General features: G+C 38.6%; 1 protein-coding gene across 1 annotated transcript in view; it reads right to left on the bottom strand.

The window, feature by feature from the left end:
• The window catches only part of Gpc3 (glypican 3), a 408,112-nt gene that overhangs the window by 162,329 nt on the left and 218,967 nt on the right, over nucleotides 1-26,816 (bottom strand). Inside the window, exon 3 of the mRNA XM_070039709.1 lies at nucleotides 12,053-12,747. Within this exon, the coding sequence (XP_069895810.1) occupies nucleotides 12,053-12,747 (695 nt within the window). The remainder of the gene's footprint in view (nucleotides 1-12,052; nucleotides 12,748-26,816) is intronic.

The raw sequence follows: 26,816 nt of genomic DNA, 5'->3' as shown, positions 1-26,816 counted from the left end.
CTCAACTTAATAATCATTTAACAGTGGTACCCAGCAAAAGCAATTTAGCATTATAGTGCACCATTTACATTTCAAAACAAAGGAGCCATAAACACAGCTTGAGTCCTCCCTCTGCTCCCAAGAATTTCAGCAGTAAACCAGAGCAAAGAAGATTAATGTTCAAAAATTCCTATTGGGAATCCAGATATATGGTACTGCCCTGTGTTCACCCATCTTCCTTGTAGACCACTGTGAGTGGCTAGGAAACTTGATTGCTCAACCCAGCCTCTGGCTGGCTGGGAATCAATCTACTTGAACACCTTGGAGGGGAACATAATGGATCCTCCTTGCAAGGCTTGGAGAAATGGAGGAAGAGGCCTTTGTCTGTACACAGTGAATAAGCCTGCTCCAACATACATCAAACTCTAAATGCAAAGATACTCTAAATGCAAAGATTAGTCGGAGCTTTTTAAGTCCTCAGATATGTGAAGAACTTAGCTTAGCCATCTCACCACAAAGAGATACTGTAACATTAGGAAAATAGCCCAGAAATTCTGCTGCAACCCAGCTTGTTTAACTTATTGAAACAGTTTGCTGATATCTGTGTTGCTATCAGGGACCTTGTCATAGGAGCTTAGCAAATATTGATTAGTAATGGTGCTGCTAATGAGGGGGGATCCCAAATATAAGTACCCCATGGGAGAGAATGTCAAGGGCTAAAAAAGGCTACTATGGCTGGACACCAGTGGCTCACGCCTGCAATTCTAGCTACTCAGGAGGCTGAGATCGTGGTTCAAAGCTAGCCCAGGCAGGAAAGGCCATGAGACTTATTTCCAATTAACCACCAGAAAACTGGAAGTACAACTGTGGCTCAAAGTGGTAGAGAGCTAGCCATGAGCAAAAAGGCGCAGGGACAGTGCCCAGGCCCTCAGTTGAAGCCCCATGACCAATGGGGGAAAACAAGCTGTGTGATGGGTTGGGGGGGGTGGTGTTGCTCAAGGCCAACTTCAATCCCCAGTATTGCAAACAAAAAAGTCTCTATGGTGCTATTAAAAATGAGTGTTTGCAGAAATGGAGGGATAAAAGGTGAACAAATGCAGCAATGGTGCTCACTGGACACTATGTGGAAAACGAACTATACAACTTGTAGGTGGGGATGAGAGGGGGAAAAAAACTGGGAGAGAGTGAGGGACAGAGTGACATTGTCCAAAAAGCAATGTACTCATTATCTGATTTATGCAACCGTAATCCCTCTGTACATCATCTTTATAATAACAATTAAAAAATAAAAAGCAAAAAAAAGAATGTTGTAATTTATTATTTCTTAGTATTTCATCAAGTCTTTGGTCAGTAATAACCAGTGCCAATACCGTTCTGAATGGGATCTTTCAGAACACAACAGTTTGGGTCATGCATAATTTTTTTTTTAAATCAATGTATTACAGATTCAGGAGAAATTGGTAGGGGAGAAAACAGACTTTAAAGCTTGATAAACACAGATGCGTGAGGAAAATGTTTACACCAGTGTGTATTCTTTCACTCTCTGTGGATCTGAGGTTTGTTAACATCCTTTTCCCACATGTTGGAAGTCTAGTATGTTTTATAATTTCTGTCAAGTTTGATCATGTCTATTTGTTTCAAATTTATTACTTTCTTTTAATCATCCTAAAGACACTAATATAGTTTTCTGATTTTTTTTCTACAGTACTTAATGTCTAGAAAATCTGTAAGGAGACTGGCTACAACATAATTTAAAGTGTTCACAATTTAAAAAATATCTGCTAGGAGGTTGATCCTGTTAAGAACCCATTCATTTTACATTAAGAACATGTTAATGGGAAATGAGCAGTTGAGTACATCAGAAAATAAGTTAATAGGGGATGCCTTCCACATTCTGCAAAAGATCGCTTCAGGGTTTACTGCCAAATACGAAAGTGACAGAATTTGATATTTCACTCTTCTTGGTATATTTGAAAAAGAGAAAATGTAAGCTGTATATCTCTTAAAGCATCTTTCACAACTAAGCTCATCAAGAATGGAGATTTAAAACAAAGAAGAAGAAAAGGTAAATTAAATAGGCACTGATCCCAAAGGATGCTGGAGCTCCAAGCCAGTTAGAAAAAAAAATCTAATTAGGATTAATGAATACCAGGAGGAGGAAGAAAAATGAAGTCCACTGGAAGTTAGCATGAAATTCTCCAGGCTCTCTGTTGAAAACAGGATGAATAATAACTGCGAAGGATGGCAAGAATGAAAGCCACTGAGTGATGTCTGGCTCCCCATGCTGCCTTCTCACCATCTGACTCAGCTTGCATCAGTGACCAGGCCCCTCCCATAACACTAAGGAGGGTTCTGGCCCTGGGCAAAAGAGGCACCTCAGGAGTTCCTTCCATGCATAGCAACCGAAACATCCTCCTAGCTGTCACTGACTTCAAGGCTGTCTGCCTCATTTCTTTAACCAGGAAAATGGCGCTAATGACAATCTTCCTCTCACCAGGACCACTAATAAACACAAAATGAATTCATCCAGATAAACAGCTTAGAGGTATGTGAAGCATAACATAACAAGTGCCATCGTCATCATCTTCATTGTACATAGAAAGACACAGATACTGGGAAGTTGCCACTAGATTATGGAAGTAGAAAGCAGAGGTCCTATATAAAAATTCTGTTTTCTGGACTTCTATTCTTTAAAACTATGATGAAGAAAGATGGGTGTTGGTGGCTCACATCTGTAAATTTAGCTACTCAGGAGGTTTAGATCTGAGGATCGAGGTTTGAAGCCAGCCCAGGCTTCTTTGTCAAGAGAGGAAACTAAATATTAGAGAACTACAAGTAGCAGAAACAGGCATCATGCCTGTCATTTCAGGATCATCATTAAACATCATCACTGGAAACGGATTATAGGGGTTGAATGAATGAGACACAGTATAGTATAATATGAGGGAGAGGGAGAAGAGATAGAGTTAGAAGAGGGAAGGGATACAGGTGTGGAACAGGTAAATGCTTTCCAAAGGAGTTCAGAGAATGAGAGTCACTGATGGCTAACTCCTATATTCCTACCTACTCAAAAGGCTGAGATCTGAGGATCATAGTTCCAAGCCAGACCAGGAAGAAAAGTCCAAGAGACTCTTTGTCCAATTTACCAGCAAAAAGCCAAAAGTGGGGTTGTGCCTCAAATGGTAGAGCACCAGCATTGAGCAAAAAAAAAAAAAAAAGATAAAATAAGAGTGTGAGGCCCTGAGTTCAAGTTCCAGTACTGGTACAAAAACAGGAATTCTTCAGAAATACTATGTGCTTTTAGGTTTCATCCTATGAAACAGAACCTGTAACTGAAATCCAATCATTCAGAAAATGTTGAAACCCATACCCAGAACTGAGATATATATATATGTAGACAAGTTTGTGTCTTTACCAAACCAGCTTTCTTAGCTGTTATCTGAGATTTTGTGAAAAAATAGCCTTGAGTTAAAAAAGAGGGACCCCTTTATTAACTATATAACAAATCAAGAATGATTTTAAAGTCACATATAATTTTTTCTTTGGGAGAAAAAAAACTGCATATAATACTTGAAGCAGTGCTGGGACTGCATATTTTCTGAGGTTTATTTGTACTGCACATCATTAATGGGCTCTATTTGTGGTGGAAAGTAAAAACGTACTGATTACAATCATTCTTTCCTACATTTAGGAACAAAATTAATTATCTACAAAAAGCAGAAAGGCTTAGATAGGCTCTCAGTCAGTGAATGATAATAGACAGGGCCCAAATATAATGACTCTGTTTCCTACTTTATCTGTTTTAGATATTCTGTGTGGAATGAAAAGGAAAAATTAATTCACTCTCTGAATATTATTCAGAAAGGATTTGAATTGGGGAATAAGAATGCAGCATCAATCCCCTCTTTTGTAATCCACATACGAAGCAGGAAAACAGACTTGCCTGATTATGTACTTATCATAGGGACATTCTAAAAGGACATTAAGAAATCTGTACGTTCACCCAAACAAAAGTTATTTGTTTTACCCCATTAATATTACCACCACCCCCCAAACGAGGAGAAGAATAGCAAATGCAAGGCCTCTTAGAGTGTGCAGCACTCAGTACTTGGCTAATGATGAAGTCTGTATTTTATCTAATAAAGGCTGAAGCACCCTGGGAAACATTTGCCACATCTCATCTTGGCCTTCTGGGAAACTTCACTGCAGCAAATATTCAAATAGCCCCTTCTCCTGAGGAATTACTATACTACATTGCCATTTTGTTACGAACTGCTCCTGTGATGTTTGAAGTGTTTTCCATTTTTAAATTGGGGTCCTAAGCCGGGTGCTGGTGGCTCGTGCCTGTAATCCTAGCTACTCAGGAGGCTGAGATCTGAGGATCGCGGTTCAAAGCCAGTCTGGGCAGGAAAGTCTGTTGAGACTTTCATCTCCAATAAATCACTAGAAAACCAGAAGTGGCGCTGTGGCTCAAGCGGTAGAGAGCTCACCTTGAGCTGAAAAGCACAAGGACAGCGCCCAAACCCAGAGTTTAAGCCCCACGACCGAAAAAAAGAAAAAAAAATTAAATTGGGGTCCTTTTAAGAAATGGTCTAAGTTAGCTAGGTGTCAGTGATTCCCACTTATATATAATCCCAGCTACTCAGGAAGCTGAGATCTGATGATCACAGTTTGAAGCCAGCCTAGGCAGTAAAGTCTGTGAGATTCTCATCTCCGTGTAATCACCAAAATGCCACAAGTGGAGCTGTGGCTCAAGTAGTAGAGTGCGGTTGCTTTGAGCAATAAAAGCTTAGGGACAGCACCTAGGTCCTGAGTTCAAGCCCCAAGACTGGTACATGTGTGCACCCACATGCTTGCACACACACACACATGAAGTAGAAACACACAAGCAACTTGTAATCATCTTGCTGTTTCTTGTCAACCAAAGAAAACAATTTTAGATTCATGAAAAGTCCAACTAATTTCCTAAAATAATCTGCAGTCCACTTAATTTCAGGATAAAACATTGAAAAGCTTTCCTTATATGGTTAGCTTTCCAACTTGCCCTGAAATTAATAATTTAGTGTCTCAAAAAGTGGTACTGACTTTTCCATTGTAGTCTTTCAACAAATAGGTTATCTAAGTTTTTTTTTTTAAAAAACTGTCTTTTTTTTAAAAAAATGGAATATGTCAAAGCTATTTTTATTGTGACTGGAAAAAAACAACAACACTATAAACATTTCTGTCTTTCCAGATATGGAACTCAGGTGAAAGAAAGCTGCTTCCTGCATTTCTAGATGTGGACCTGTCAATGTTAATAAGGTTATATGATTTTTAAGGTTATATGATTATATATTATAAGGTTATATGCTTACTGATTTTTTGTTCTTTTCAAATCACTGGCTACTGAAAACAGCTTGTATGAATTCAGACAAGGTATTTCAATCTGAGACTGAAAAATGAAGGTCCTGAATGATTGCATAAGGAACTAACCACTGACAATCTCCCTTCAGCCTTCACCAGTGGAGAGAAAGGTAGAGCTACCCTTAAAAATTCTGACAGCCTACAGTCACTCACACAGATAGGAGAAAACTATAAGAATTTGATAGAATGGCTTATTATCAAGGAGCAACAGGAGAATCTTGCCCAGAGCTTTCTACCACACATGAATTAATACTGACTTCACTGATGCTATCTTTAGAAATCCTAGCAAAAGAAATATATGTAGTCAGATAACAGAATATGTTAGTTTCTCTGGAGGCAATGTTACTACCTAAGGTAATTCTTTAATAGAGATCTCAATGGTCTTGCACTATTCAGAATCAAAGGCAGATGCTTTGAAACCTGGATAGAGCTCAGTGGTAGAGTGAATGCACAGCATGCACAAGGCCCTGGGTTCCAATCCCTGCATTGCAAAAAGCACAGCCAATCAAACAACTCTGTAGGTCCCGTGGAAACAGTCACCACTGCAACTGGTAGGTAACCTGCTCCTCATCACTGGCACTGCTGAGAGATTCTAGACGAAGCCAATCACTTACCCAAACAATTGATCTTCTCCTAGAAATCACTCTATGCCTTTAAGTGTTTAGAAGATGAAGAAAAAAAAACCCTAATGCTTTTTAGTATGTCATTGGGAAATACTAGAACAAGAGTCTCTAAGGAGGGAGAATGAATTCAAAAAGTGATTGTGCAGCTGGAAAAACAGTAGGGACTAATACAGGATATTAAATAATATAATAAAAACCCATTTAGCTTGTGTTTGGGGAATGTCGACTATACTGAGGAGAGACAGGAACTGTTTGGAAGAACGATATGGAGGAATGGTTAAAAACAAGGGCTTTGGAGTCAGGCAGATACATCTTTGAATCCTTGTTCTGCCATTCACTTGCTAGACGATCCCCTGAACACAGCACCAGACTCATTCGCCATCATACTTGCAGACATTCGTTAGGTCTCTCAATGTGTATCTCAGAGCTTCTCCAGTTAAATGCTCCATAAACGCTTTCCGAAACACACCTTTTCTAAAGGGTAAGAAAATGAGTATTGCAATGAGAACATAAACGGAGAAATAGTGGTCATTGAAAGGTTGTGATTTTGCATTTTGAAGCATTGCATAATAGGCCAATGATGTACCAGCAGAGATGTGCCAAAATAAGTCAAAGAAGACAACCTCAGTAGCTCACACCTCTTATTCTAGTTACTCAGGAGGCTGAAACCTGAGGATAACAGTTGGAGGCCAGCCCAGGTAGGAAAGTCCGCAAGACTTTTATTTCCAATTAACCACCCAAAAGCCCAAGTAAGGACAAGGCTCAGGTGGTAGAGTATGAGCCTTGAGTGAAAAAGCCATGTAAGAGCATGAGGCCCTGAGTTCAAATCCTAGCCAGGGTCTTATGAGCCACTACTTGGGTTTGGGGCTGAAAACACCAAATGAAATGAAAAAAAAATTAGAAAGTTGAGAAACTTTCTGGGAGGATAAACATCTAAGATGCTGCTTATTACTAATTTAATATATGATGAATTATACATGAACGGCTGTGCATGTCCTCTGTACATTGAGGGATGGTAATGACTGTCATTTTCAGAATAAACACAGTGGAAGTTTGAAAAGAAACTGTGCAGGCAGTGTGGAGATGGGACCGAGTCCTGGAGCCCATGCCTAGCATGAGCCTAGCATGTCCAAGACCCTGTCTTCCATCCCCAGCATTCAACAACTTGGTGACATTCAACAAGTTGGGTGGAAGAACAATGTGCAAAGTATGTATATCATAAACCATTTTATATCTGTACTCTCTTGAGAAAGAATAAAACATGGAATTCACTAATGTGTTGATAAGCTTAGCAGGAATAGAATTCTTTTGTGCCAGCCTTTGGGGCTTGAATTCAGCACCTGGGTGCTATCCCTGAGCTGCTTATGCTCAAGGCTAATGTTCTAGCACTTGAGTCACATCTCTGCTTCTGGCTATTTGGTAGTTATTTGGAGACAAAGAGGCCCACAGACTTTCCAGCCTAGGCTAGCTTTGAACTATGAGCCTCAGATCTCTGCCTCCTATGTAGCCAAGATTACAGGTGTGAGCTTAGTGACTGGCCCCCAGTCAATAAGAATATTTATACTCAAGTATAAAAGACTATGTATTAAAGACTTAATAGTCACTTGGAGCCAAGACATGTATCCTAGTTTGTGTCTGTAAAGAGTCAAAATAAAGCTAGTTACAGCTTCTTGTCAACGCTTCTTTTATCTTTTCAATATAATTTTTCTCTCCCTCAGTGCTTTTTCTTCTCACCTCCACATACACTCACATCTGTATTTCACACTTACTCGTATTTTTTTTATCAATTTCGTTGCACTAAAATAATATTAAGAGATGATGGCAGCTGGGCACAATATATTATGCCTGTAACCACAGCTCCTTGGGAGATAAGAGATCAGAAGGATCACCATTCAAGGTCAGCATAGGCAAAAAGTTACTAAGACCCCATCTCAACAGACAAGCCAGATGTGGCAGCCTGTGTCTATGCTGCCAGCTACTTAAGAGGTATAGGTAAGAAGATCATGGTTGCAAGGGCAGCCAGGCAAAAAGCAAGACCCTTATTGAAACACTACTTAAAGCAAATAGGGTTGGAGACATAGATCAAATGGTAGCAAGATCCTGAATTCAAATTCATGTACCACAGAATGAGAGAAAGACACAGAGAGAAAGCAATAGAGAGAGAGAGAGAGAAAGAGAGAAAGAGAAAGAGACAGAGAGACAGAGACAGACAGAGAGAGACAGAAGATATAATAGCACTTTAGACAGATTCACTGATGCACAATTGTAATCTTTCTACTCTGGAGACTAAGTTAGGAGAATGTCGAGTTCAAGGCCAGCCTGTGATACATAAGGAGACTTGGCTCAACAAAGGACAAAGGAAGCCAAGCAATGGTGGCTCAAACATGTAATACTAGCTACTTAAGAGGCTGAGATCTGAGGATCCTGGTTTGAAGTCAGTTGGGGCAGTTCGAAGCTGATGGTAGAGAGCTAGTATTGAGCAAAAAAGGCCAGGGACAGACATTACCCAGCTCAAGCTTCAGGACCAACAGGCATGCACATGTGTAGGCACATGCACACATACACACACATACAAATTAAGAACACCACATTCACTTAGATGATCAAAATGACCCTTAAAATCTGGGGTGGACTGGAGTGGATGGTGACCCCTAAAATAAGTGACTAAAGTCCCTGTGTGGCAGACTCCAGCCCTCCATCTACAGCTAGAAAAGGCCATGCTTGCACAGCAAAGAAAGATCATATTTTAAGGCAGTCTCTGAGGGGGCGGACTGGCAGGGTTTTCTGTTGTTTTATCACAACAGGAAGGTGACTGCATGCCAGCAAGCAGAATCTCATTAATGCTTTCATTCCAAATCAGCTCTTGCTCTGGGGGCATTCTGTGTATTTGTTAACCTGAATAGCATTCTGCAATCTATTAAGCCCTTACTTTCCCTTACTTCTTGAAACGGTTCTGGACCTTTCTGGTCCAGAACACGCCTGGGCCAGTGATGTCCACCTCTCCACCTCCCCACCCCCAATTTCCACCATTGGATACGTATTACTTAGACTTGGTGATCATAACAAAACAGGAACAAGGCAGAGTTTACATATGCTTTCTAGTTTAGTTCAGGCATTCCCAGGAGATGGCCGACTTCATGCTCTCATAACATGCTGGATGCTGGGAGCAATCAGGCCCTTAATGGCCCAAACAGAAAGGGACTGCATCACTGAGCACCTCTAGGCAGCCACAGGCTTTCCTCCTGCATGATAATGACACAAAAGGTGCTCCCCCATCCCACTTGCATGCTGCGCATGTGCACACATATACCTGGGCATACACCAAAAGATGTAGCAAGTTGGAAAGCCTGAAATAGCTATCCAATTTAAGTTCACTTTGTCTCTGAAAAAAAATCCTGATGGTGGTTTTAAAGTGAAGGGTCTACTTGGGGGCCAGAGTCTATGGCAGAAATAATATTTGGGGCTGGGAAGGTGGCTCAGTGGTAGAGCGCTTGCCTTGCATGCTCAAGGCCCTGGGTTCGATTCCTCAGCACCACATAAGCAAAAAGAAAAAAGCTGGAAGTGGCACTGTGGCTCAAGTGGTAGAGCGCTAGCCTTGAGCTGAGGGACAGTGCCCAGGCCCAGAGTTCAGGCCCCACAACCGGACCCCAAAAAAATAAAAAAAAATAAAAATAAAAATAAAAAAATAAAAAAAGAATATTTGATTGTAACAAGCAGATGATCTTGGATTCTGCATCTAGCTCTAGGTAAACCTTCCTGAACTTTTGTTTGTTCATTTGGAAATCAATGGGATTAGAATAGCTAATTTCACACAGCCCTTCCCACATTCACAAGATGGTGATGTGTTCACTCTAGAGATTGACCACCCCCCTCTTTTATTTTGTCAATCATGGAGCTTAAACTCAGGGTCTGGGCGCTGTCCCTGAGCTCTTCAGCTCAAGGCTAAGTGCTCTACTACTTTGAGCCACAGCGCCACTTCTAGTTTTCTGGTGGTTTACTGGAGATAAGAATCTCACAGAATTTCCTGCCTGGGATGGCTCTGAACCATGATCCTCAGATCTCAGCCTCCTTGATTAGCTAGGATTCCAGGCGTGAGTACCACTGTCTGGCTAGATTGACCTTTTAGAAGACTTAAGCACTGTATCTTGTGTGGTTTTCAATCCCTATTGTCAAACAGAATTCCATACACAACCAGATGCTTAATACATGTCTACCAAATACTCTACACCTTTATCGGGTCAGTGTACTTAAATACTTACCAGCTTCCACCTCATCTTTTTGTGTATAAGAATATTAAAGGAGGATGGATACTTTGAAGATCAATTGTGCTGCCATAAAATAACCAATAGGACAGGCAATGTTTAATACTCTTGACACTGGTCTTTTCTCTTACTAAAGACATCACCACAGCCCTGATACCCTTGCTTTGTGTCTGATACATAATGGGTCCTTGATCAGTATTAGTGAATGAACATATGAAAAATGCCCTTACTTTTCATTGTTTTAGTCCTGTGCAATTTACTTTTGCGCAAGGCTTCAGAATCTGGTCTCAAATTATAAGGCAGTCAAGTGAATAATTAGCCAACGAAAAACACTATCATTACATAGGGCATTTTTTGTTTATTTTACTATAAAATATTTCCCCAGTATATAGGTTTATAATGGTTACCAATGGAAATGGGACAATTGGAGCTGCTCCATAAATAGTCATGTACAGGGCTGTATCATTTCTGTCATCGTTCCTAATTAATTCACCACAAGAAACCAATACACCCTACAGCTGTTTGCTTCTAGAGTTTCAAGACAAGGCTAACTGGCCTGATCTGTCCACATGACAGATAAGAAACTGCCCAGACACAGTACACACAAGCTGTACTGCATAAAAACTAACACCCGGAGTCAACCAGGCCAGCCAAGCTGGGACTGAATCCCAGCTCTTCTCACTTAACTAACTTTGAGAGCTTCACTTCATCTTGTACAGAGTAGGAACAAAATTAGAACCTATCTGAGGGATTACAAAGTCATATTATGTACATTGACTTAGTAGAGCACCTGAGATGCAGTATTTGCTCTACAACAGTAGTGAACTCAATAGTTTTGCTACCACCTCCCACAAAGCCAGCAGCCACTCACATATTAGTTATTACCTTAAGGGAGATATGCCAGGTGTCTTTGGGATGGATGTTCTGCTCCCCATTCAAAGTGGCTACCTCCTATGGTGCAGGATGAACAATACCAGTGTCTATTGCCTCACAGAACTTTGCTTCTGCTATCAGCTATCTCATTAGTCTTAGACTGGTTATAACTAAGGCTATAAATATGTATGTTGAAGAACTTGGACAGTAACTTTGCCTATGTTCTTATGTAGGTGTAGTTAGTGAGCACTAGCTAGGTATCTTCACTTTAAAGCCACTACCCAATATGGTAATAATGTGACATACAGGATTAAGGGCCCAAGAATGAAATCATAATTAGCAAAGGTGGTGATAACTGAATAAAAGGGAGATGTGCCAGTTTCTTAATTGTGGCTATTCTACTAACTACAGTTGAGTGGCCTGAAGAAAGTAGCAAGTCCATTAAGCCTCAGTTTTCCTGTGCATAAAATGGAGATAATATCCCCCACTCCAAAAGATTGCACTGAAGATCATGATAGCCGAAATATTGGTAATAATAGGTAACCTTTATTGAAGACCTACCATGTGACAGACAGATGCTAAGTGCTTTCACATGTTATTCCCCCAAGAAGATGTTCTTTCTGTCTCTATTTAATAAGTAAAAAAAATGAGGCTCATAAAGATAAAATCATTCCCCAATGGCCCACAGCAACAAAGTAGGTGCAGGTAAGATGCAAAGTCAGGGGTTGTGACTCTATAACCCGTGTTTTTAATATACTGTCTAGCTCGCTCTGAGATCATTTGGTCCATCTGCCATCCTTGCACACCCTTTATTTTTCTGCTCTTATTCTCTCTATGAGCACCTGCTAATGGGTACGTCATCCCAACCCGATCAGGTCCAGTTCTTCCAAAACCTGTAGACTTAGTACTCACAGTGGTAGTCAGCTTGCCTCCATTCTTCTGGACATACTGGATGGAGTCATGGATTGTGGAAAAGAGACCAAGGAGCACGTTCTCCATGTCGTAGATCCTGTACATGCCATTCACCAGCTCCTCCAGAGACAGAATATATTCTCTCCAGTACTTGTCAATCTCGACCACGCCCGCCATACAGCCTTGCATGACCACATTGCAGTAACCACCACAGGGCTTAACCATCATCAGTCCTTGGCAGTAAGAGCAATACCACATGCGGGTGAGCATACGGCCACAGTCCTTACTGAACTTCAGGTGATCCGTAGTGTTGATCACTTCGATTCCAAGATTCAGAGCCTGGAGGAAGATTCTCGTGACTTGCAGGGACTTAGAAACCTGGGTCATGATAAGCTTGGGGAAGTTGCCAAATACTTTCAAGTCACGTCTTGCTCCACGGAGGCACTCGTTAATGTCTAAGGCTGACTCAGGCAGGCCTGGGTTCATTATCTGGGTATAGATGACTGGAAACAGGCTATCGAACAATTCATTGACCATATCGTCCACATTGATGTCAGAACCCAAGATGTAAAGAGAGACGTCCGTGAAAAATTCACCCACGAACTCAAAAGCTTGAGGGGTCAGGCTTGGGTAGTTGTTCTTGAACATGGCATTGGTGTAGTTCTTGGCATGGCGAACAACAATCTCAAAGGCCTCTGTAAAATAGGAGATTAAAAAAAATGCCCACAAATTAAAGCATGAAAATGCAAGGGATCATTGAATTTGATAGGCTCTATTGCTTTAGTGATTAAGGTCTTATTTGCCTTAAATAATTGACTCACATTAATTTCTGCCATTACCGATACGACTGCAGTTGTTTGTGCCTATAAATCAATTTTCCTTTCTGAATATCAAGCCCAAACGTTGACGTGCATATAAATTGTTAAACGCACAAATTATATTTCCAACGACAAAAGCCAGGATTGAGTTAACATTTCAGCCTTTCATGAAAGCATCAATTAAAAATTGGCTAAATGAGAAGCCATTTCTCATTCTCTTATTGATTTATCCCTTTTCAAAAATTGTTTTGCAGGATTCTTCATCTTTAGACAGAGATAAATATTTGACAAAAAAGTATATATTGTATAAACTCACATAACAATCAAAACCTGTTTGGCCCCCAGAGGAGAAGCAAGTTATTAGCCAAGAATAAAAGCTATCACGAATGTAATCATTGTTGGTAGATTTTTCTACAGATAACTTTAAAGCAAGCTATCGGACAGATTGCCAGACTTGAAAATGGAATTTATCTACTGGATGTGTATCTGGATGGGAACAAAAACAATCCATGCACTTATCTATACATTTGATATTAAAAATAATTGCAAGCTGAACATCTGGAAAAAAAAAAAAAGAAGTGTTACGCATCCTTGGTAAGTTCAGCATCCACACAGCTTGGAAGCCTGGTTACTCTACCGAGACCATGAATTCACGGTTACATCTGTTGCCCCAACCCTTTGGCATGAAGCCCAATTAGTGTCATTGGCTTGGAAGAGAAAGCAGTAACGTGAACATCTCATTTTCTCCAGACTGCAATATTCTAGCCACAAGTGATCTCAAATAATCAGATATCTACCTTTAGATGATGGAAGGAAAAACAACCACTACACTAGGTTTTCTCAAGAAATAGAAGAGTGGAAAAACAAACAAAAAGAACTATGTCTACTGAGATGCTTAAAATTAGCTTCCTCCAGTTCCTTCCAAAATGCAAAGGCCCATGGCAGATGTAGTCCAAATGATGCCAATTCATGAGCCTTGAAAAATCAAATTATTACCACTCTCACACTATTGGAGAGACTGTATTCCAGCCGTTCCTTGGGATCATTTAGTCCAACATTTCAGTCTTCTGTGGCGGAAGTGAGCTTTAGGTTTTGCCACCACCATCTGCCCTAGATTCCTCACAAGGTGGAACATGTTCCCTTGATTCTTTCCTCAGACTTAGGCCCAACCATGTTGAACAGATGCCAGTGAAATTCTACAGCGCTCACAAGCCCACAGGAGAAAAACAATGAGTTTCAATGAGAACTTCACTTTCCACAAAAGTTTTTTTTTGTTGTTGTTGTTTTTTGAAGCTGTATTCCTGTCTATAGAGTGCAAGGCAGGTAACATGTAACCATTACTGGGTTTGCAACTGTGTCACCGTAGGGAAAATGTTTTTCTTTCCACTAATTACTGTATGTTCATTTGTTTTGTTTGTTTAGAACATTAAGCAATTCCTAGAATGATTATTATCTATCTTGTAACAATCTTTCTAGCTCCCTGTGTGATTGTATGTTCAATTCTTTATTCTTAAAGTTGAACAGGGCCAGAAAAATCTTCCCAACCAATCTGAAGAAACAGGTGATGGATTTGTTTTGGGTGCTACTGGGGTTTGGAACTTATAGCCTCACTTCTAGTCAGTTCATTTGCTTAGCTCTAAAACTAAAACCCCACCTCCAGCCTGGCTTTTCTTTGCAGGCTATTTTGGAGATGGAGTCCCATGGACTTTTGAACTGTGATCCTATACATGTCAGCCTTCTAAGTAGCTAAGATCACAGGCATGAGCCACCATCATATGACAATGATTATTTTAAATCATCTGGAATTTGGAGATTTAAATTTTAATGGCAGCTAGCAATCATTTGTTATTTATTATCAATGATCTATCATTAGAGCCTAATACTAGGCTTTGTGCTCCAAAGGTAGGTAAGTTGTGGCTAGATTAAGATAAATGATACACTAAAATATTCACAAGCTATATAGTTTAGAGTTTATATTGTGACAGCTATTTTTTTTGAACTTAGAATAGTAATCCTGGTTTGCCAGATGCCAAAATTGAGTATCAGTAGAATGGAGATATTTTTCTCAAGGTGGCACAGCTATGAAATACAAGTAATGGACCAACTAGTATGTCCTAGAGACAGTTATATTCTAACTGCTCTTGTCTTACACCCAATATGTATATTCTAAAAAAAATCTTTGTGGAAAGTTAAGTTCTATTTTAAAATTTTTATTTATTATTATTATTGTTGCTGCTGTTATTGTTGTTGTTGTTATTTGTCAGTTGTGAGGCCTGAACTCAGGGCCTGGGCACGGTTCCTAAGCTTTTTGGCTCAAGGCTAGCACTCTACCACTTTGAGCCACAGTGCCACTTCCAGTTTTCTGGTGACTAATTAGAGGTAAGATTCTGTCGCAGACAATCCTGCCCTAGCTGGCTTTGAACTGTGATCCTCATATCTCAGCCTTAGTAGCTAGGATTACAGGTGTGAGCCACTAGCACCTGGCTTAAATTCTGTTTTAAAGTCACTATGTTCCCATTGGTTTCTCCTCTATGAATGAAAATGTACTAGAAGAAATTACAGTCCTAAGAGCAATAAAGCAGATGGGACATTTCCCTCTTTGCTTTGAGGACGAGATGAAGTAAGAGAAGGAAGAAGATTGATCGCTGCAGTATGTTATCCCAGGGAATTTATATCATCTAAGCCATAGTAAAATGAATTCTCTGCAAGGTAATTTTTATCGGAAACACACAGTGTATTATTCATTCTCTAATGTATAAGAGATATGGCAGGGAAATCCCACAGATTCTACTGTCAATAACCTTTCTTTAAAAGTTTCTGTTACTAGCACTGCTGGTGGATCAATACAGAATGAAAATTATAAAAGATCATGAACTCTTCTGCAGAAAGAATAGCAACAACACACATTGCAGGGGAAAGGGGCTAAGGGTTGAGATAGAACCTCAGGGAGTTCTTGGTTTCCACGTCCATAGCTCTGAATCCACTTAGCACATCTGTGGGTTTTTCCCAGCCCCCCATATTTCTAAATCACAGTAGAAGAGAATAAAAAAGCACAAGTGCTCATACCAAGGCTCCAGGGGCACTTAGAGGAACTAACACTAGCTGAAAAGAAATGGCTCAGCTTTTCTTGGCAACTTGAGATTTCACAAACTAAAAGGACCAGAACAACTGCAAAAGAATTTAGGATATCATGCAACGAAATACCTTCAATACACAGAGCTGAGCCATGCAAGGTTTGATATCCAGGAAGGTTTCTAGACTTCTAGATGCTTAGATCATCAGCTCAATTGCACCATTTGGCCACACCTTAGTGCTATCAATGTCTTCTTCAAATTATGATGCCCCAAAAGAAAAGGAAATGAATTCTTGTACCTCTCTTTAAATGGTTCAGTATATTTTTCTATGATCCCCTGAGGACATGTAGCCTATCATTAGAAACAAAATCACTGTCCTTCATATGTGGTGCTGATATACCTGCATTAGATTTAGACAGAAGGAAATATGCTTTTATGGGCTTTTTTTTCCAGAAGGCTGAGAATTTTCTAAAAGGATGCTGAGGTTGAAAGAAGAGACAAAATAAATGAACCATGGAATCCTTTTCAAGCTCTATAGAAGAAGGCAATCCCTACAGAAGCAGACAATCCTCCCCCACCCCCATTCCAGGGCAGTTTTTCCAGAACTGTAAGAATGGCAAATAGTTTTTAATAAGAACTTTCTACACTGGTAGGATAAATGCTTTTCAATGGCCTGAACTAAAACCAGTCTTTATCTTCAAATATAAGTAACTCAATGGAAGGAAAAACGAATACTTAATGCTTATAATTATGCTATAATATTATGCTAATACTTATGCCTGAAAGATGCATGTCAGAATCTATGGTATACTTGTTCCCATCTGCCCTGTTATTCAACTTTGCTATAACCATATTTGTTTGGAATCGCTTTTGTTATTATTTTTTTCTGATAAGGAAACAAAGTGATGAGCTCAAGTGACATACACAAGGTAATATTTCCAGTTAAATACCAGGGTCTTAATTTGAATGTAAGGGAACTTAAAAATAATTTTGTTGAATATGTACTACCTTGAGAGTTCAAATGCCTGAAGTCTCACACTTAGGGATCTGCTACATTTCCATGAGTTTTTACCTCAGGAAATGACACAAATATTTTAGAATGAAAATCCAAGACAAATCTTTCTTTTCAGACAGGGTGGATAGTGTGTAAATAACACTGAACATTCCCCATGATAGATAACTGCACCGCAATGAGTATAAACACCACCAAGGTCTGATATATCTGAGGGAAGTACAATTAGATAAGTGGTTCCCTCTAGCCTCCCTATCATACTTAAGGGGAAACAGTAGTGTTAAGAAAAACTTCTCAACATTTAGTAAAATAACAAGATCAATCACTGGAGTATAGCCAACACCTACTTGCCCTGTACATCACAACTGAGATACTTATAAGACATAAACTGTACTAAATGGTTCTTAAAGAATTCCAAAAGTAATAGATGAGAAGAAAAAAATTGTTACAGGACACGAGAGGAAATTGAAGCCTCTGGTGGCTAGAACTACAACACACATTAAATACCCCCAACTCCTACCTCAACATCAAACTTCATACAAGTCTAATTACAGGCAGGCCTGGTGACTCACAATTGCAATTCTACCCATTGTGAGTCAGATATTTGGAGGATGTAAGATTCCAACTTAATCAATAAAAGCTGAATATGGCTGATGCTGGTGGCTCATGCCTGTAATATTTGCTACTCAGGAGAAGATCTGAGGATGGTGGAGTGTTCCCAGGTGGAGAAGTCTACAAGATTCTATCTCCAATCAACCAGGAAAAAGCTGGCAGTGAAAGTGTGGCTCAAGTGGTACAGCCAAATAAGAGTGTGAGGTCCAGTACTGATATGCCCTGAAAATTTCATAATCCTGGATGTGGTGGTTCATACCTGCTATTCCAGTTATACAGGAAGAGTAAATAAGAGTCATGGTCAGGGCACCTATTCAGAAAACAACAAAAGCAAAAAGGGCTGGGAGTGTATGGCTCAAGTAGTAAAGTGTCTGCCTAGCAAGCATTAAGACCTGGGTTCAAACCCTAGCAATGTAAAAACAATAATAAATTCATTAGTGAATTATTTTTTATTAATATGATTATTTTAGTGAATGAATGAATTTGATTCCTATTGTCTAAGTACCATGTCTCATTTTTTCCATGTCTCATTTTAGGCAAGCCATTTAAACTATATTAAAAGTCAAGTAAAGCACTCTGAAGAGACAAAGCAATTGTCAGAACTATATTTAGATACGGCACCAATTTTTAAATGATGAGACAGAATTTGAAACAACTAAGAATAATAGGATAAAAAATACTAGCAGAAGACAAACCTGCAAGAACAGATGGATAATTTAAATCCAGAGATGGAAACCAGTAACTAATGAAAGGAAACACTAGATATCAAATATACTGAAAGAAATGCAGCATGTCTTTCATGGAGTCATCTATATGCTATATCCGGATAACCACAGAAAGATTCAATGAGTTTGAAGTAATGTTAATGAAAGCTTTCGATACTAAAATGGAGAGAAATGGAAAAAAAAAGGGAGGGAAGAGAGAATAAAGGAGGGAAGGAAGCAAAGAAGGAAGGAAAGAAAAGAGAAATAAAGCACAAATGAATACTTATTAATTTCAAGACAAATTCATAAGGCATAACATATGTATGATTGTAATTCCAGGGGGAAAAAATGAAGCTGAAGAAGTATTTGGGGAATGGCCAATTTTTTCCCCTAAATTCATGATGTATATCATATACAAGCCCAGAGAGCTTAGAGAACAAGAGCAGAGAACAAGAGAAGCTCTTTAGAGAAGTTAGAGGTAAATTACTTGTACAGAAGTAAGAATTAAATCAATATTTTCATCAAAAACTATGTGAGCAAAAAAAGAATCAAATGAAAGATTTAAAGTGGCGAGAGAAAAAAGAAAGAAAAAACAATCTTATATCCGTATCTACAAAAAGTAGGTGAGGGCCATGACTCCATCCCTACTTTGGTGAAAAAACAAAATCTCAAAAGCAAAACCAAAGAAACCAATGAAAAACTACACGGTACAAAGAAGTCTCAAGTTAGAAAACCTTTCTTAACTATGTGAAAATGACAATAAAGTCTATAAATATGTGAGATACAGTGAATGAATGGTATCAAATGTATAGCATTAAATGCACATATTCCAAAACAAACTCACTTGCCTAGCATGTGCAAGGCCTTGGGTTTGATTCCTTTTAGAGACAGGGGAGGGGAAGGGGGGGGGGGGGAGAAACGAAGGAGGGGAAGAGGGGATGTCAAATCAGTAATCTAAGATTCCACCAAAGGAACTAGAGAAAGAAGAGCGATATAAAATTTAAGGTAAGCACAAGAAAATGCATTTAAAAACCAGAACAGAAATAAACAAATCTGAAAATGAAAAAAGAAGGGATAAATCTAACAAAAAGTTAAATTGTTTCTTTGAAAAATGTGATTCAATTAAAAATTATCCAGTCAATTTAACCAAGAAAATAGATAAAAGACAAAAGTTACTAATATGAGAAATGAAAAAAGGCTTGAGTCCTATGCATAGTAAAAGCCTACTAGGTGAACATTAATGAGCAGCTCTATGCCTACAAACTTGATTTTAAACAAATAGACCTATTCCTTGAAAGACATAAAGTACTAAAAAGTACACAAAGAAAAATAATCCCTCTGCATGGCAAAGGACATAGCTAGCAAGATCAATAGAAAGCCCATGGATCGGGAAAAGATCTTCACTAGCCATACAACAGACAAGGGTCTCATATCTAAAATATACCTGGAACTCAAAATATTAAATCCCCCAACAACAAATCCTCAAAGAATAAACTGCCCAATTAATAAGTGGGCTAAAGACTTAAAGAGAAACTTCTCTGAAGAGGAAATAAGAATGGCCAATAGACACATGGAGAAATGCTCAACTTCTCTTGGCATAAAAGAAATGCAAATCAAAACAACATTGAGATTCCACCTCACCCCAGGCAAAATGGCTCTAATAAAAAACTCTAATAATAACAGATGCTGGAGGGGATGTGGCCAAAAGGGAACCCTACTGCATTGTTGGTGAGAGTGTAAAATTGTTCAACCACTTTGGAAAGCAGTATGGAGATTCCTCAAAAGACTCCACATAGAGCTCCTCTATGACCCAGCAATCCCACTTTTGGGCATTTACCCAAATGATCACAAACAAGACCACACTAAAGCTACCAGCACAACTATGTTTATTGCAGCATTATTCACCATAGCTAAGATCTGGAACCAATCCACATGCCCCTCAGTAGATGAATGGATCAAGAAAATGTGATATATATATATATATATATATATATATATATATATATATATATATATATATATATATGAATTCTATGCCTCCACCAGAAAGAATGACACTGTCCCATTTATTAGGAAATGGAAAGACTTGGAAAAAATTATATAGAGTGAAGTAAGCCAGGCCCAAAGAAACATAGATCCCATGGTTTCCCTTATTTGAAATAAATAGTATACTTCTAGGATAATCTTACTAGACAAGCAGAAAAGATCAAAAGATATGTACATATGACTATGTAAGATGATCCTAAACGAAATGAACCCCAAGATAGGGACACAAGAAATGTTATCTTTATCACTGTTGTTTTTAATGTACTATGTGATTTTGTGTGTGTCTTTTGTATGTTCTTTCCTCATGGTATAACCCCTGTTTTCACTGTATTTGATTCTGGTGCCCTGCATCTTGTATACACAATTTTCTAATTTGGGGAGGGGAAGGGAAATAACAAAATGCTGAAAAAGGATACAGGTTGACCCATTTTAACAACAAGATGTACATGACACTATGTTGAAAACAAACTTTACAATTGGGGGGGGCAAGGAGTTGGAGGGGTGGGGAGGGAAGAGATGGTAGGGGAAAAACAAAGGAGGGAGTAACAATGCTTGATAGGAAATGTACTCATTACCTTACTCATGTAACTGTAACCCCTCTGTACAGTATCTACTATAAAATATGTATAAAAAGAAAGAAAAATAATCCTAATTGGTTTATATCTATTAAATGCATTAAATCAATAATTAATTATGTTGCAAAAAAAAAAAAAAAAAGAAATCACCCAGTCTAGCTGGTTTCTTTGGTGAGCCCCAAACATTTAAGGAAGAAAGGTATCTAATTCTCTACAATCTCTTCTGAAAACAGAAGCAGACAGAACACTTCTTAACTCCTAAGAAGCCTGCCTCACCCTAATATTAAAATGAGAAAAAGGTATTATAAGAAAGCTATAGGCCCTCATTAGATGAATGGATCAAGAAAATGTGGTATATGTAGACAATGGAATTCTATGCCTCCATCAGAAAGAATGACATTGCCCCATTTGTTAGGAAATGGAACGACTTGGAAAAAATTATATTAAGTGAAGTAAGCCAGGCCCAAAGAAACATAGGTCCCATGCTTTCCCTTGCTTGCAATGACTAATACATGTCTGGGACAAGCAGAGACGGTCAAAGGCTATGTACATATGACCACATGAGACAATGTTAAGCAAAATGTACCCCAAGACAGGGACACAAGTGGTTTTTTCTTTCTTGCTATTGTTTTTAATGTACTTATAATGCACTATGTGATTCTTTTGTTTCTTTTGTATGTTCTTTTTTATTTTTTAATGTTTTTTTATTTTTTTATTGTGAAAATACCTTACAGAGAGGTTATACTTACATGGGCAAGTTAATGATTACATTTCTTATCAAGCATTGTAGCCTCCTCCTTTGTTTCCCCTTCCCATCCCTTCCCATCCTCCCCGCCCTCCCCCCCCACCAAAGTTATAAAGTTCGTTTTCGATATAACGACTTGTACTTCTCGTTGTTGCAATGGGTCCACCTGTATCCCTAGTTAAATGATTTGTTTTTCCCCTTCCCCTCCACAAATTATACCGACATTAAATACAGTGAAAGCATTGTATGTTCTTCTTCCACGCTAAAACCCCTGTTTTCACTGTATGTTCTGCATCTTGTACATACGTTTTTGTAATTTGGGGAGGGGAAGGGGTATAGCAGAATGCTTAAATGGGGATGCAGGTTGATGCATTATGACAATGAGATGTACAGGACACTATGTTGAAAGTGAACTTCACAATGTCAGGGAAGGGGGTGGGAGGAGTTGGAAAGGTGGGAGGGAAGTGATGGTAGAGGAAAATGAGGGAGGAGGTAACAATGCTCACTATGAAATGTACTCATTACCCTACTCATGGAACTGTAACCCCTCTGTACAATATTTTTACAATAAAAAAATATAAAAAAGAAAGCCATAGTCATAGCTATAGCTATACTAATAAACATAAATGCAAAACCACAACAAATTATTAGCAAATGAAACTCTACAGTGTATAAAAAGAATGATATACCACAGGCAGGTTGGATTTATTCTAGAATAAAAGACTGATTTAACCGTCAAAAGTCAAGTGGGTATGATGCACACATCCCATCAACAGCAGAAGCAAAATCATGTGACCATATCAACAGATGCGGAGAAAATACGTTCTAAAATCCAACATCACTCATGATGAAAAGCTCTCAGCAAACTAGGAAGCGAGAGGAACTTTCTCTATTTGGCAAATAATATCAACAAAGAATCTCACAGCTCACATCCTATTTCAAGTTGAGAAATGGCTTGCTTTCTGCGTGAGACGGAGAACCAGGCAAAGATGTCCGTCTCTTAGCACTCCTATCCATCATTATGCTTGAATTCCTGGTTACAGAGATAGAAGAAAAGGAAATAAAAGCTATACAAATAGGGAAAATTACAAAACTCAGATAAAATAAATCAAAGAATACCTCAACAAATGGAGATGATCTAGATTCATAGACAGGAGAGAGTATGAAGAAAGATGTGTTTTCTATGATATGAACTATACACTCAACAGACTCTTAATCAAAAGCCTTGAAGGCTATTTTGTAAGTATTAATATCAAAGTTTACGTGGAAAGGCAAAAGAACCAAAACAGCCATCACAGCACTGAAGAGGAACAAAATTGGAACTGGGGATGTGCCTCAGTGGTACAACACCTGGCTAGTATTTGTGAGCACCTGGGGTTTACCCTTGAACCTTTTATTGCCCCATCTTTCAAAATCCCACAAAGTTAGAAGACTTGCATCACTTCAACTTGCTGATTCCTAAAAAAGTTATAGTATTAGGGAGAGGTTTATATTAGTAAAAAAAAAAAAAAGAATAAATTTAATGAAATAACATGTGGAATCCATAAATAGACCCATACAAATACAATCAACTGACCTTTGACAAAAGACAAAGATGATTCAGTGAAAAAACAATACCTTTTAAAATAGTGTTGAAAAAAGTGGCTAGCCCTTCACTGAGAAGTTAACCTAAAGACCTTGAACTTGAACTCAAAGCCTGGGCCCTGTCCACTCTTTATTTGGTTGATTCTGGGACTTGAACTATGAACCTGGGCACTGTCTCTGAACTTTTGTCCGCAATGCTAGTGTTCTACCATTTTGAGTCACAGTTCCAATCCTGGCTTTTTGCTGGCTAATTGGACTTTCATGCCTGGGCTGGGTTAGAACTGCAGTCCTCAGATCTCAGCCTCCTGAGTAGCTAGGATTACAGGCATGAGCCACTGGCACCCGGCTTAACATTAATTTTATAAAAGATAAAAAAGTCTGTATTATCAGGTACCAATGAGGATCACAGCTCAAAGCCGGCTGGGGTAGGAAAGTCCGTGAGACTCTTATCTCCAATAAACCACTCAGAAAGCCAGAAGTGCTGAGGGACAGCGCCCAAGCCAACCCCCCCCCAACACACACACAAAAAAACCCAAAACCAAAAAATGACTGACCCACACACACAAAAATTAATGTTGAAATGAATTACACACTGAGATATAAAGTTTAAAATTATAAACCATTTAGAAGGTAACAAGAAGAAGATCTTGGTGATCATAACCTTAGTAATGAGGTTTTAGGTGTAACACCCACAGCACAATCCATGAAATATGAATTAAGAAATTAAACTTTATTAAAACAAAGTTTCTATTCTGTGATGTTAGACAAATGAAGAGAAAAGCATTTGTCAGGAGAATAAAAAGACAAACCACAGATTAAGAGAAAATATTTGAAAAATGTAAGGCCTTAGATCAAATATATGTAAGAACCATTTAAAATTTAAGAGTAAGACGCTAGATGTGGTGATTCATGCCTATAAGTCTAGCTAGTAAGGAAGCTGAGGACAGACTGGGCAAAATAGTAAGACCCTGTCTTTAAAAAAGCGTGAGGATATAAGTTTGGTGTTAGAACATGTATCTAAAATCTGTGAGACTTTGGATTCAATCACCTAGATCAACAAATTACTAAGCTAAAATAAATAAAAAATCAACAGTTAAGTAAAAACAAATTGAAGCCTGGCACTGGTGGCTCCCACTAGTAATTCTAGCTACTTAGGAGGCCAAGATCTGAGGATCACAGCTCAAAGCCAACCAGGGCAGGAAAGGCCATGAGACTCTTATTCTTTAATTAACCACCAGAGAAAACCTAGAAGTGGAGCTGTGGCTCAAAGTGGTAGAGCATGAGCCTTGAGTAAAAGATGCTCAGGGACAGTGCCCAGGCCCTGAGTTTAAGCCCCACAACTGACAACAAAGGAAAAAGTAAAAAAACGGACAAAAGATTTGAATAGACTCTTCACCAAAGAAGACATGAGGATGTCAATGTGTCCTCAAGAGATTTTATCTTTGTCACTGTTATTTTAATGTACTATGTGATTTTTTTGTTTCTTTTGTATGTTCTTCCCCTGTGGTATAACACCTGTTGGCACTGTATTTGGTTCCTGTGCCCTGCATCTTGTACATAGTTTTTCTAATTTGAGGAGGGAAGGGAAATAACAAAATGCTGAAACAAGGATATACAGGTTGACTGGTTGTAACAATGAGATGCACAAGATACTATGTTGAAAATGAACTTTACAACTTTGGGGGAGGGGGGAGATGTTGGGGAGGTGAGGAAGGAAGGGATTGTAAGGGAAAAACAGAAGGGGTAACAGTGCTCGATAGGAAATGTATCATTACCTTACTCATGTAACTGTAACCCCTCTGTACAGTATCTTTACAATAAAATATACAAAAAATGCTGCATCCTAACTCACTAGGAACTTGCAAATCAAAGTAATGAGATAATACCATAATAATACCAGTATGCATAATAATAATACCAGTATGCATCTGTTAGAGTCATTAGAAGTAATAGATTGGAACAAACTAAATGCAATGGTACAGAGCAGCAGATAGTGATTGTCACTCGGTGTTTGTAGAAATGAGAGATGCCACAACTACTTTAGAAGACAGTTTGGTAGTTTCTATTTGAAAAAATATTTATTTATTTTATAATTTTATTATTATTATTTTGGTTGTGTGGCACTGAAGAATCAAACCCAAGGACTCATGCATAACAGTCAAGCACACTACCACTAAGCCACATTCCCAGCCCTGTGGCAGTTTCTTATAGCACTAAACATACTTTTACCACATAATCCTGAGATTATGTTCCTTGGGATTCACTGAATGGGATTCACTGAATTCAAACTGACTTAAAGAAACTCACGTCCACATGAAGACATGCACTGAAATTTGTACATGCCTAGTAATTTCTGAAACTTGCCCCAAACTTAGAAGTCAGTGAAATTGCCCTTGAAGAAATAAATGGATACATGAAGGACCATGTATTTATTATTATCTATAGTACACTCCGAAAATGGAACATATTCATCAGCAGAAAGAAATGAGCTAGCAAACCATGAAGAGATAGGGAGGAAACTTATACACATCCACTGAAAGAAATCAATATGAAAACTCAACATATCATATGAATCCAAATATGACCCTTAGAAAAGGCAAAACTGTAGAGACACTTAGTATATTAGCAATTGTCAGACCCTTGAGAAAAAAGAAAAGACAGGATAGCAGACAAAGTGTACGATTTGTGGAGCATGAAACTATTGTGTGTGGACATACACAATACAACGCATTTGTCAAAATACACAGAATCAGGCAGCACAAAGCCTGAACTTTAATGTAAACTAAGAGTTTTTCCATGTATGCTGGCCTTGGGGCTTGAACTTAGTGCCTGGGAACTGTCCCTGAGCTTTTATGCTCAAAGCTAGCATTCTACCACTTGAGCCACAGCTCCAATTCTGGCTTTTTCAGTGGTTAATTGGAGCTAAGAGTGTCAGAGAGTTTCCTGCCCTAATTGGCTTTGAGCTGAGATCCTCAGATCTCAGCCACCTGAGTAGCAAGTATTATAAGTGTGAGCCACAAATGCCTAGCAAAATTATTATTCACAATAATGATAACAATAATAACAATAATGTTAGATCATTAATGGTAGGGAATGCACCACACAAATACTAATAATGTTTGTAACAGAGGAAACCTGTAGGGGAGAAAGGGAACATTATTAAACTGTATTAGCTGCTTGATTTTTCTTTAGTCTCAAGCTGCTGTAAATAAATAATGCCCAGTAATTTTTGAAACTGGACCTTGGAAATTAGTCCTTGATAGAGCTACTGATAGTAACCACTGAAGAGTACTATAACTGTTTTTGTTTTCCTTCAGTGTACTTAACACATTTTTTTTCATGAGTTAGGGGGTTTATAGATACAATACATATCATATGATAGCTCATTGTAATTTCAATGGATAAAAACCACTGGGAAAAGTTAAATGGACCAAAAAACCAAAACAGGTAACACATGCTGATTTAAAAAAAATCAGCCACACAGAAATTGCAAGTTTGAGCTGGAAGCCTTGCTTTTTTGGGAGAGATCAGGGAAGTGATATTGAGAAAAGCCCCATATTAAAAAATGAGTTTATAGCGAAAACCCTAAACGTA

This window comes from Dipodomys merriami, unplaced genomic scaffold (genome assembly GCF_024711535.1).
Source record: "Dipodomys merriami isolate MVZ:Mamm:240054 unplaced genomic scaffold, mDipMer1.0.p SCAF_3, whole genome shotgun sequence".
Lineage (NCBI taxonomy): Eukaryota > Metazoa > Chordata > Mammalia > Rodentia > Heteromyidae > Dipodomys > Dipodomys merriami.
Note: the sequence above shows the minus strand (reverse complement) of the source record. Positions and strands in the feature narration are given on the sequence as shown.